Source organism: Elephantulus edwardii, unplaced genomic scaffold, assembly GCF_000299155.1.
Source record: "Elephantulus edwardii isolate Elephantulus edwardi_28Jun2011 unplaced genomic scaffold, EleEdw1.0 scaffold00003, whole genome shotgun sequence".
In the NCBI taxonomy this organism is placed as follows: Eukaryota; Metazoa; Chordata; class Mammalia; order Macroscelidea; family Macroscelididae; genus Elephantulus; species Elephantulus edwardii.
In genome coordinates this window covers 39839452-39852724 of record NW_006399753.1, presented here as the reverse complement: position 1 = coordinate 39852724, position 13273 = coordinate 39839452, and the positions used below count along the sequence as shown (strand labels likewise).

The 13273-nt window shown below is 37.9% G+C and overlaps 1 protein-coding gene across 3 annotated transcripts in view; it reads right to left on the bottom strand.

Annotated features, from left to right (window-relative positions):
• The window catches only part of ITGBL1 (integrin, beta-like 1 (with EGF-like repeat domains)), a 393008-nt gene that overhangs the window by 29589 nt on the left and 350146 nt on the right, over positions 1–13273 (bottom strand). For all 3 annotated transcript variants that reach the window (XM_006879391.1, XM_006879392.1, XM_006879393.1), the window contains one exon: positions 6297–6413. In XM_006879391.1, coding sequence (XP_006879453.1) covers positions 6297–6413 — 117 coding nt within the window. The remainder of the gene's footprint in view (positions 1–6296; positions 6414–13273) is intronic.

Here is a 13273-nt window from a genome sequence, read left to right as displayed (position 1 = left end):
GTTAGTCTGCGTGTGTTCTGTTGTGCATAGGGTTTTCAGAGGCCTGCTATTTCAGAAGTGGGTGGCCAATCCTTCTTCCTAGTCTGTCTTAATCTGAAAAAACACCACATTTGTTCAGATGGCAAACAAACACATGAAGAAGTGTTCAAAATCCCTAGCTCTAAGAGAGACACAAATCAAAACAACTATGAGATATCTCACTCTACTAACAATAGCAAAATTCAACAGAGCAGAAAACAACAAATGCTGGCAAGGTTGTGGAGAAACTGGAACCCTTATTCATTGTTGGTGGGAGTGTAAAATAGTGCTACCACTATGAAAGGCAGTATGACACTTTCTCAAAAAGTTAGAAATACGATTTGACTCAGCAGTTCCACTACTGGGAATATACTCTAAAGAAACCAGAACTGCCACCTAAGCATATATTTACACACCCATGTTTATTGAGGCTTTGTTTATGACAGCAAAGAGTTAGAAACAACCCAAGTGTTCATCAACAAAGTAATAGATAGAGAAGCTGTGCTATATTCACACAATGGAATACTATGCAGCACTGAAAAACAAGGAACTCATGAAATATTATACAAAATGTGTGACCCTGGAGGATATTATGCTGAATGAAATATCTCAGTCACAAAAGGACAAATACTGAATAATATCACTTTTCCAGAACAGGACTGACATCGAGGTTGGGGAGAAACTGAAAAGAGGTAAATTAGGTACACTCTATTGAAACAGAGGAGGGAGAAAAAGAATATATGATTAAAAGGAATATATGATTAGGAATTTAAAAGGAATATATGATTAGGTATTATTTGCATAACATGAGTCCAGAATAAGAGCTGCATAGTAAGGTGGACTGGGGGGGGATTGGATAATAATTAAAGGCATTTTTTTTCTTTTTTCAAAGAGAAAAAAGAACTGGGGGGAGAGGTGAGCAGGGAAGAAATGTGCAACAATTAATGAATGGGAAAAAAAGAAATTAAAAAAAAGAAATAAAAGAAAACCCAACTTTTAAAAATATTAAAAAAAATCTTTGGAGTAGGCCTACTCTGTCTTTCAGCTTCAGAAAAAGAAGACATTGACTAGACAGTACACAAGAAAACAAAAAACAGGAATGTTGTAGCTTGCATTAATACACATGAAATGCACAATATACGTGATAGATATTAAGTATAATTGTTATCTAGATATGTATTTAAACAGCACACTAGGGAAAAATTTGTTGCCCTCCAAACCAAAACAAAGCAAAACAAACCCCCAAGTCAACTGCTTTAACAAACCCCCAAGTCAACTGCTTTAGTTGTTGCTGTTAGTTGCCATCAAGTCGAGTACAACTCATAGTGACCTATGAACAATAGATTTGAACTCTGCCTATCCAGAGCCATCCTCATCATCTCTGATATACTTGAGCTTGCTGTTGTAGTCACTGTTTCCTGACCCTCAACCTATCCAAACATCATGTCCATTCCCAAGGAATTTCCCCACTCCTAACAACATATTCAAAGTATGTTAGACAAAGCTTCACCATCTTTGCCTGTCAACACTCTGGTTGCAGATACTCCAAAACATATGTTTAGTCCAGGGGATACTCAGTACTCTTTCTAACACTGCAACTCAAAGGCATTGATTCTTCTTTTATCATCCTTATTCATTGTCCAGTTCTCAGATGCACAGAAAGTGATTGAAAAGAGCATGGCCTGAATCAAGTGAATAACTTTTAAATGTCCATTATTGGTCCTTAGTACTTTGGAGAGGCCCTTGGTGACCCTCCACTAAATTTCTCAAACTATAAGTCTGCCTTGAGAAGACCATCATCTTTCTCCCATGGAGCTGCAGAAGGATTTGAACTGTCAGTATTTTGGCTAGCAGCCCATTATGAAATATGCTAAATTTCTATGCACAGTATATAATCCTTCTTTCATCTCATTCACCTCATTCTCATTGCAGAGGGTTCACGTTTCATATAAGTCACCTCAGTGCTACCGTTTCTTTTAAGCTTAATTGCAAGTTCTAAGATATCTGGAGAGAGTGCTGGTGGCATAGTCTGTAGGGTGTTCTCTGATGATTTAGGTCCTCATGCAGTTCTTGGGGAAAAGATGAACAATATATCCTGGACAATTTACAACTGTCCAAAACCCTTTGGAGGGCCAGGTCTCAGTGGATTCCAACTTGACAGCAATCAGTTTTAAGTGTGAAGAACGTTGGTGCTCTCTGCCAACACTGGATTTCCAGTGGCAAAAAGTAAGGTGTAGATAGGTATGTATTTTGATAAAAAAGGAGTAAATGAGTATTCAGGTTTCAAACATGTGTCATTGGAAGAAATATCCAAAATAAAATATTTAACTGGAAAATAAAAGTTTGAAGTGAAATAAAAACTGATACTAAGAAAGGAACTTGGAATGTACTGAGAAAAAGAGAAGATGCAGCAATTACTTGAGGGCAGCATGGTAGAAAAGGCAGACCACTGTAATTTCCAGGAAAATACTGGGATTTATTAAGGGACTCTGAGATGTGAGCAAGACAAACAGGGAAAGTAAATACAGGAGAAGTGAGAGAAGAAAGAGCGGACAATTGAGATAGGAAACATTTCTTGGAAGTTGTAGTGAAGAATAATTGCAATTCTATGCCAGAAGAGGTCATATAGAATGAGAATTGAAAATAACCTACTATTTGAAAAACTATAATTATTAAAAATATCATGAAAAGCCAATTATGTGAAATGATTGGGGAGAGACCAGTGAATTTTTTTCCATGGTTTTAAAACTAAACCAAGAGAAATGCAAGTATGCAATTCAGAGGTAAAGGCTTCAAAGATGATCAAGTGTTTAAGGCCATGCATGTGTTCAGCAACAGTGCAATGCCTTCCACAAACTAAGTGTGCAATGAGCAGCTGTTAATCTAATTACTGTAAGTTATGTGCATAATGATAAAGTACCTTCACGCCACAGTGCTGAATATATCAGACTGCTAGCTAAGAGGCCAGTGGCTGGAATTCACCAGCTGCTCTGTGGCAGAAAGATAGGCAATAACTCAAAGATTTATAGCCTCAGAATATGAGTTAGCACCTATTTTATGGCAGTAATTTATTTACATAATGAAAAGGATTCTTGGTTGTGTTGTGTGTGTAATATATTGGACTGCTTACTGAAAGAAAGTCTGAATGTAATTCACCTACATAACTGAATTTTAATCCATCTGCCACTCTGTAAGATAAATATAGCCAATCTCTTCCCATAAAGATTTGCCATATTCAGAAAGCAAGCCCCTATAACTGGATTGGTTTTGATACATATACTCACACACACACACACACACACACACACACACACACAACTGTACACACAAACACACGTACATATTATATAAAATTCCTAAATGGCACAAAGGTTTCAATTTCACCTACAGTCAAAATGTGGACAGCTCAAACTTACCAATGCTGTTGTTGCTATGTGTCACTGATTCACCTATATTATTAGGAGTCAAGTACAACTCATAGCAACCATATGAACCACAGACCTGAACTTTGTCCTGTTTTTTTCATTCTCATAGTCTCTGACATATTTTCATCAATTTTTAAAATAACTGGGTCATTCTATCTCATTGAGGGTCTTCCTCTCTTTCTCTGACCCTCCACCTTTCTCAGCATGATGCTTTTTCCAAGAATTGGTCCCCAAATTGTGTGAGATGGAGTTTCATCATCCTTGTCTCTAAATAGCATCCTAGTGGTTTTTCTACCAAAACAGACTTGATTGTTGTCCATGGGATGGTCAGTGCTTTTTACCAACATCACAATTCAATGGTACCAATTTTACTTGCACTGTCCTTAATTACTTTTTGGTGCATAGGAAACAAAGGAAAATACCATTACTTAGATCCAGCACACATTTAAACTGATATCACTGTTCTTCAGAACTTTGGAGAGGCCCTAGATTTTCTCAGTGCTCTATATCTTTTCAATTCTTTTTGAAAAAATTATTTTGAATTCTTGACAGCTGTGACTATGGATGCTGATTGTAGTTGCTGTTAGGTGTTGACTAGTTGAGTATGACTAGTAGTTGTTGTTGAGTGTTGACTATGTGTTAAGCAGATGACACAACCTTCTGTACTGAAAGTGAGGAGGACTTGAAATATTTTCTGCAGAAGATCAAAGAGTACAGCCTTCGGTATGGATTGTTTAACGACATCAAGAAGACAAAAATCCTTACCACCCAACTGATAAGCAACATCATCAAAGATGGGAAAAAAAGATAGGAGTTGTCAAGGATTTCATCTTACTTGGATCCACAATCAACACTCTTGGTATCCACAGTTGGGAGATCAGGAGACAGACTGTAGTGGAAAAGTCTAGGGAATTCGGGGACTTCCCCAAATTACTAAGGAACAATTAAATCAGTTTGAGGACTAAAATGTGCCCGATTCAGGCCATGGTCTTTTCAATCACTTGCTATGCATCTGAGAGCTGGAAAATGAATTAAGATGACAGAAGAATAATTGATGTCTTTGAACTGTGATTTTGGAGAAGAGTACTATATATGCTGTGGACAGCCAAAAGAACAAAGAGATTTGTCCTGGATAGGGTGCAGCCAGAATACTCCTTGGAGGCAAAAATGACAAAGCTTCATCTCACCTACTTTGGGCATGTTCCTAGGAGAGGCTAATCGTTCGAGAGGGGTGCCATACTTGGAAAAGTAGAGGTTTAGCAAAAGATGAAGACCCTTGACGAGCTGTATTACAAAGTGACTGCAACAATGGGCTCAAGTGTGTCAGAAATGATGAGGACAGCACAGGATAGATAAGATTAAGATCTGCTGTTCATAGTGCCACTCTTATTACTCAACTCGACAGCACCTAACAACAACGTGAAAATATGACCCTTGGGGAGTTCTGGTAGCCTAGTGGCAAGGAGCTGCAACTACAATCCCAGAGGCGCACGGTTCGAATCCACCAGATGCTCTGCCGGGGAAGGAGGGACAATCTGCTTCTGTACCAGTCAGATCTAATTTGACGGTACACACACATAAAAATAATCTAAAAAAAAAAGAAAATATGACCCTATGAATAACAGATTTAAACTCTGCCCTATCTTGCTCCATCCTCTTAATCTCTGTTGTGCTCAAGTCAATTGTAGCAATCACTGTGACAATATATCTTGTTGAGGTTCTTTCTCTAACCCTCCACCTTCCCCAGCATACTATCTCTCTCCAAAAATTGGTTCTTCCTGAGAATAAGACCAAAGTAAGAGAGGTGACGTTTCACCATGTATGCATTTCCTTTAAGATATATTTGTCTGTCTATTTGGCAGTCCATGGGATATTCAGTATTCTTCTCCGATACCACAATGTAAAGGCCTTGATGATTCTTCTTTGGCCTTCTTTATATCTTGTCTAATATCAAAATGCATATGAAGCAGTTGTAAAGACCATTGTTTTGTATCAAGCACATCTTGAGCTTTAAACTGATATCCTTGATATTCAAAACTTTGGATAGAGCCTTGACAGCAATTTTACCTAATGCAACATGTCTTTTGATTTCTTGACAGCTGCTACAATGGGTGTGGATTGTGGATCCAAGTAAAGCGAAATCACTGACAACTTCAATCTTTTTTCCATAGAGTTTATAGTCCACAGGAGATTATTCTGTATTTATAGTCCACAGGAGAATATTCTGCCTGAGGTTATTCTGTCCACTTGTTAGATGTACTGTGAAGTACTGACTATCTCATGGAAGGCAAATAAACAGTCTTGGATAAGATGCAACAAGGGTGCTTCTTGGAGGCAAGGAAGGTGAAACTTTGTCTCACATAGTTTGGGCATATTATTAGGAGAAGCTAGTCATTGGAAAAAGATACCATATTTGGAAAGGTGGAGGATCAGCAAAAGAGAGGAAGAACCCCAGAGAGGAAGAACCCCAATAAGATGGATTGACACAGTAACTACATAAACAATGGGCTCAACTATATCAGAGATGGTGAGGATGACTGTTTACAGGGTTGTTATGTGTCATAGTTGACTGGCAGCACAAAATGACAGCAACAACAACCTTCTGATTAGCAATTAAGCGTTTAACCACTATACTACTAGGACTATAGCAAAAGTAATACATACCTTTAAAGGAAGGGTTCAAGGAAGTAAAATCATTATGAACCTAATTGTATAGTGAGTTAAGGTTTAATTGTAAATGGTTTCTTTCCTAAAAACAAACTTAGAAAGGAAAAGAGAGACAGACAAGCAGAACAAGATGAAAACAAAGCAAATTGCATGGCAATGAGATAAAGCTGTGTAAATCATTGTTACCTGCACACACCACTCCATCTAGGTCTTCACAGCGGCGGTCATCACACTCACACGTCTTGCCATACACCCTGCGATCTCCTGGGGGGTAGCAAGTGCATTTACCACATTCACATTTACCTGCAAAACAGAAGGAGTGAACACACTCATGAGATCAGCAGAATGCAAATAAACCTAAGTGTCCCAAAGATCAGCTCTACTCTGTGCTTCATAATAGTTCAGAAGACAATTTTTCCTGCTTCCTTAAGGTGTCCATGATTGAGACCCACAGATGCTCAATGACAGCTGAGGTCATCTGTTTCTGTAAAGATTACAGCCCTGAATACCCTGTGGGGCAGTTCTGTTTTTCCAATAGGATCACAATAAGGAAAAAGTTTATGGTGAACCAAAGGTCAAATATAAACAATCAAAATGTTAGGACTTGAAATGACCACTGACGGCTTAAAAGTCCTTTATACCCATTACTTCAGATTCGAGTAAGACAATAATCAATTGTTAAATATTCCGTGTATCTCATAATCATCTTATTTTGATGGTATCAGTTAACATAATTGCTATGAGTTAAGACTGGTTTGATGGCTGCTGGTTTACATCAAAGAACCCATTCAATTTTATGCATTTTAACAAAATTAAAAAATATTTGATTTGTATTTTGATTCTATCTGCCATTTGGGACAAACGGTTGTAGATACATTTTTAGATTATAAACTTTGGTGATTCTTTGAAGTAAATTTTCTCAACTGATAACTGACCCTCCACTGAGTTTCTGAGATTGTATATTGCATAGGAAATTGGCCATCTTTCTTTTGAGGAGCTGCGTGTCAGTTCAAACCACCAGAAAGACACCACTTTTGGATTGGCAGCATCAATTCCTTATCCACTACACTTTTGGAATTGGGTCATAATTTACTGCCAATGAGTTGATTTCAGTCCATAGTAAAACCTTAGGAAAGAAAAGAACTCTCCCACTTCCTTCACCCCAGACACCCACGGGAAGGATCTTTTGTGAAAAAATAATGTATTATTATTACTTTGTAAATAAATTAGAGTAATAAAAAAAAATTAAAAATATTTTTAAAAAGAACTGTCCCACAGGGGTTCATAGGCTGCAAATCTTTAAGGAAGCAGACTAGTTCATATTTCTGAGTAGTCAGTGAGTTTGAACCGCCATACTCAAGTTCTTGCAGCCCAACACTTAATATATATATACCAGAACATCTTTTATAGGTCATAGATCTAGTTTTACATGAAACATGTCAAATGCATGTGTGAGATATCTTTGTTGTTCTTGACTTGAAATTAAAAAGTAAACATATTTTTCAGAATGAGGTACAATCATGGTTTTGGAATATTTTAAACTATTATTATAATAATTTTCATCATTATTTCTTTAGCTATCACAAAGTGACAAATTGTGATTCTTTCCATTATAGAATTGTGTCATCATAGTGTCACACATTAACCATCACTGTTACTATTAAACTGAGACATACAGAGGCATGTAACTTTCTACGGTGACCCAATATTAGATATATTCATGTCTTTTCATGCTTACTTGCCTCAAAATCTGTATGTATATGACCATTAAATTATGTATTGCCTTATACACTCATAATATAGAACCGGGGGGCACTTTGGAAAAGCAAATTCCTTTTACTGGAGGAATCAGTTCTGGTTTGCCAGAAATTCAGCTGGATCACAGCACTCCCTGACATCTGTTACTTTCTGCCATTAGCCCAACCATCCTAATTACACAACCCACTGAAATGATCATTGCTGCTTCAGGGCTGACCCTGCAAGGCTGTTTGTCATTCTATTGCTGCATTTGTGTCTAGTTAAAGAAATTCAGAGTTGGTAGTTGATGGTGGAAAGAAAAATTAGTATTTAGGATCATATAATTTCAGAGCTGTAATTAAAGGTAATCTAATGCAATGATTCATAATCTCTTTTGGCAGAAGTATGTTAGTGTCATGGCCCCTTTGAGACTCTGCTGGAAGCTCTAGCAAATGACAGTGTTGTTTGTCCTTTGACAAACCTCCCTTCCTACTTAAAGACTGTTCCAAAACCAGTAGGAAGCAGGAGTCCATATTCATCTCCCTTCACCCTGATGGTCAAAACCGGGACACAGTGTTATTGGTTGGATTTTTTTTTGAGGATAGAAAGCAAAAGCTCAGGATGTGAGCAGAGTGGCCAGGGAAACAGCATGGCCGTGAGTTTGCAATAGTAGCAGAGTTCTGCACACAGCTGGCATCTTGAAGTGGTGGCAGCAGGCACTGCCTCTTGGCACTGGTTTGCTTCCTTGTGTTCCTTCATGAAGTGCACTGTCCAAGCTTGAATTTTGATCCTAACAGCCTTCTAATACTTTCTTTTTGGTTGCATCTAATACAGTTAACTTATGTTGTTTGCAATCAATAAACTTAATCAAGAAATAGTAGACCTGAAATCCTTCCCTGGAAAATCATATTGGCATCCATTTATCTTTTATAAAATTTCAGGAGGGTTCACCACTCTTCTCAATTTATTGAACTGATGCACACACTCAAGCTACTGAAGGAAAAGCATTTATCTAAGACAAAGAATCTGTGGACTAGTGTTTATTATTTGCTGTTGTTAGGTACTGTTGAGCCACCTCCAAATCATAGTACATCAGAATGAAATCCTAGTGACCCATCCTTACAATCAGTTGTGCTTATTCCCATTGTTGTTGCCCAAAGTAAGAGACAAAGTCTTAAAATTCTTGTTTTTATTGAACATCTGGCTGCACATTTTCCAAGACAGATTAATTCATTCTTTAGATAAACTGTGGTATATTTAACGCAGCAGTGCAGAGGCAAAAATTATGCTTTGGTCTTTCCTATCCATTGTACAATAGCCATATAGCCATATACATATGAAGCTATTAAAAAGACTGGTTTGGGCAGGTGCACTTGAGTCTTTAAACTGACATTTTCGCACTTTAACGAGGTCTTTGGTGGCAAATTTGTGCAATGTATAATATATAATTTCATTCTAACTTGTTATAACATTGATTTCTGACTGGCATTGATTTGAAATCCAAACAAAATTAAATTCTTGACAATCACAATCTTTCTTCTACTCATGATGCTGTTCACTGGTTCAGTTGTAAGGATTTGTATTTTCTTATACTGCGATTTCATCCATACGAAAGGCTAGATTTTATAACCTCAGTAAATGCTTCAGGCTCTCTTCACCTTCAGGAAGCAGTGCTGTATCTTCTGCATATTGCAGATTGTTGATTGATCATTTATTGTTTTAACAAGTGAAGGCAAAATCGAGCATGCCAAGATATTCTCAGGCAGTTACATGATCAATTAATTGGAAGTCATCTATATACATTTTTACATTTCAAAAATATGTAATTTAATAGAATGAGCAATTATAAAGCTATATAATTAATATTGCATACAGGTAAAATCATGCTGAAGAGAATTTTAAAATGGCTGAAGTAATACATGGACAGAGTCCTGCCACAACTTCAAGTTGGAAATCTTACACTCTCACCTTCATCTTGTGTAGATGAATGAAGAGTTGAAGTAAAGTAGACTGTGGGTAAGAGGTGGCTGTAGGACCAGTAGTGTTAAGTGGCATTATTATGTCATTGATTTTTAAAATTATACAACAACCTAACTTGGTTTCTCAAATTTTAATTATATATTAATCATTCCACAAGTAAGGAACAAGAATAATAGAAGTCTGTATCCCCGGCACTGCTATGAACTATTTTAAATAATCAATAAGGAGAAAATGTAAAGAATTATATTAAAATGTCTAAAATTCTGATTTACTTATTTAAAAATCTTTTTCTAAAGCTTCAGCAAATCTTACTGACCGTTTGGGTTTTCTTCATTTTTTATTGATATACATTGTGTTTCATGCATGTACATTGTGTTCAATATAGTCCGTCATTTACATTATATTTCATTCACTTATATTGTCTAGTTCTTTTCTCTCTTACAATCACCCAATCGACAACTACTTTCTTGAAAATGCGTAAACCAGCCACTTCACACCTCATGCCCATCCTCCTTTTAGTTAGACACCCAATTGCTGACTTGCCATCTCTACGTAACCAGTACTCTGAGGGGGAAAAAAACACATTTCTTTGCTGAAAGATCGTCTGTTCAATCTGGAAACTTTGAGTATCTGCATCTTTAAACATCATCCCGTCCAGAACAAGCCCTCAACTTGCAGCAATACAGCCTACATCATCTTATCTTCATCTGGTTGGATTCTGATTTACTCGTCCCCAGCCATCTGTGGCAAGGTTTAAATGAGTATCGGTGCAAGTTCAGGAGTTCACACTCCTCTCTGTGTTCCACACCTTTTGCCCTCCTCACTCAGGCCTAGTTCCCGCCTAGGGCCAAGTAGAGAAAACAAGTCAAGAATCCTCTTGACTCCCTGCTCCTCAAGCCAACAACCCTTCCCTGCTCATTCACACATGTGTGCATACCAGGTGGGCGGTGCTGAAGGAATAGGCAAGCTCATCCTCTTTCTACAGTGTTGTATTTTTCTCACTTATACACCTGTGGATCCAAGTGATCTATGGGAGTGAGCATACTCCAGTCTCGATAACACAATGTTACAGATTACTACGGGGTTAGGTTGAGGCTTGGGTGTGGACTCTTTGGTTGTTTTTATTTTGTTCACACCCATGTGTGGGCTGTTTGGATTTGCTGGTTTTGGCTAAGGCCACATTGGGAAGACTTTTAAGAGCCAATTAGGGCCTGGTTTAATTGTGTTTAGAATGAATATTCTTCTAAGTGGTACAGCACTGGTCTCTCAATCAGCTTTACTGAGGTAACTTCGGGTTGCTGTGATACTGAACGTTGTGCCACTATTGTGTCAAATGCCGTAATAGTCACCAATGGTGGACAGTATTTGATGGAGCTCCCAGAAAAGACAGGCTTGGAAGCAGGAGTATCACCCAGTTCCTAAACAACATGCCTCTGGAAAATATGAACTTAAAGAAACAGCAATAGTTACAGAACAGGATTCAGATCTTCTGTTCACAAGGTCACTATGAGTCATATTGACTAGGCAGCACTTAACAACAACAACAAAAATGCAAAAACCCAATCACAAAATGGGGGAAAGAAATGGAAAGACTTTTCACAGTGGAAGATATTCATATGATTGGCAGGCACATGAAGAAATGCTCAAAAATCACTGGCAATCAGAGACATGCAAATCAAAACCATTATGAGACACCATCTCAACCTATTAGTTTTATAGGACATAAATAAATGTTGGAGGAAATGTGGAGAAATTGGATCTCTCATGTACTGCTGGTAGAATTATAAAATACTGAATTCTGGAAGGTAGTTTAGCGTTTCCTCAAAAAGCTGACCATAGATATCCTGTATGGCCCAGCTATTGTACTTTAGTAATATACCCCAAGGAATTTAGAACTGACACAGGAATAGAAATATCAAGTAAATGGAAAAAGCCTAATTGCCCATCAACAAATGAATGAATTGAGAAATTGTGATATATTCACACAATGGAATACTACGTGGCACTAAGCAGTCACAATTTTGCAAAATACTATAAAAAATGAGTGAACCTAGAAAGCTTTTCAGTTATTAAACTAACTCACTCTGATAAGGACAAATACTGCATAGGACCATTGCTGTAAAATTAGAAGGATAACTAACAACAACATATATAAATACCCCAAAGCAGAAGGAAATAAGGGGAAAGGGAACAGAAAAGAGTGAAGCATGAAAATCACTAGTCGAACAAAGTTTAGTGGGTTGATTTTAGGGAGAGTCTGAAGGAATATTGATGAGATGGTATAAGAGTAGACACAGATCAATGGTGATTGGCTGTGCAAAATAAGTGTATAGAGATGGTATCATGAAGCATAAGGTGAAATAAAGATTGTGTAGAACACAATGCACATGAACGGAATACAGTGTAAATTAAGTATAGCCTGAAAACAAAAAGAGAGGGAGCGAAATGCAGAAAAAGGGGAAGGAGAGATGATCACTGTGGTAGTGAATATGGAGGTTAGAGAATGGGGGAAGGATTAATGGAATATTGGGGGAAGAGTGTGATAAAAGCCATGGATAATTGGTAGTTAATTGTATGAAGTACAGTGTATATAAGGGATTGTGTGGAGCACAATGTATAAAGTGCCCTGTATAAGGGTTGTTGTTATGTGCCATCGAGTCACCTGTGACTCATAGAGGCCATATGTACAAAAGTGCTAAACCCTGCTCTATCCTGTGCCAATCTTATTGTCTCTGACACACCTACCCCCATTACCCCAGTCACTGAATCCATTCATCTCATTAAGTTTCTTCCTCTCTTGCACTGTCCCTCCACCGTCCCAAGCATGACACCCCTCTCCAAGGACTGGTCCCGCCTTGCAACATGTTCAAAGTATGTCAGACGAAGCCTCAAAATCCTTGACTCCAAGGAGCATTCCGGCTTCACCTTCTCCAGGACAAACCTGTTTGTTCTCCTAGAAATCCATGATATATTCAATACTCTTCTCCAGCACCAGAGCTCAAAGGCATAAATTCTCCTTCTATCCTCCCTAGTCATTGTCCAACTTTCTGATGCATAGCAAGTGATTGCAAAGACCATGACCTGTATCAGCTGCACTTTAGTCTCCAGATTGACACCATTGCTCTTCAGTACTTTGGAGAGGTCTCTGATAGCAAACTTTCCTAATGCAATCATCCTATCATTTCCTGGCTTCAGGTACCAAGAGTGTTGATTGTAGAGCCAAGCAAACTGAAGCTGTCAATAATCTCAATCTCTTCACCACTGATCATGATGCTGCCAATCACCCCAGTGGTGAGAATCTTTATTTTCTTGATGTTGAGCATCAATCCATTTTGAAGGCTGCAGTCTTTAACCTTCTGCAGGAAGTGTTTCAGGTCCTCCTCAGTTTCAGCAAGCAGGGTTGTGTCGTCTACATAATGCAGATTGCTGATGAGTCTACCTCCAAT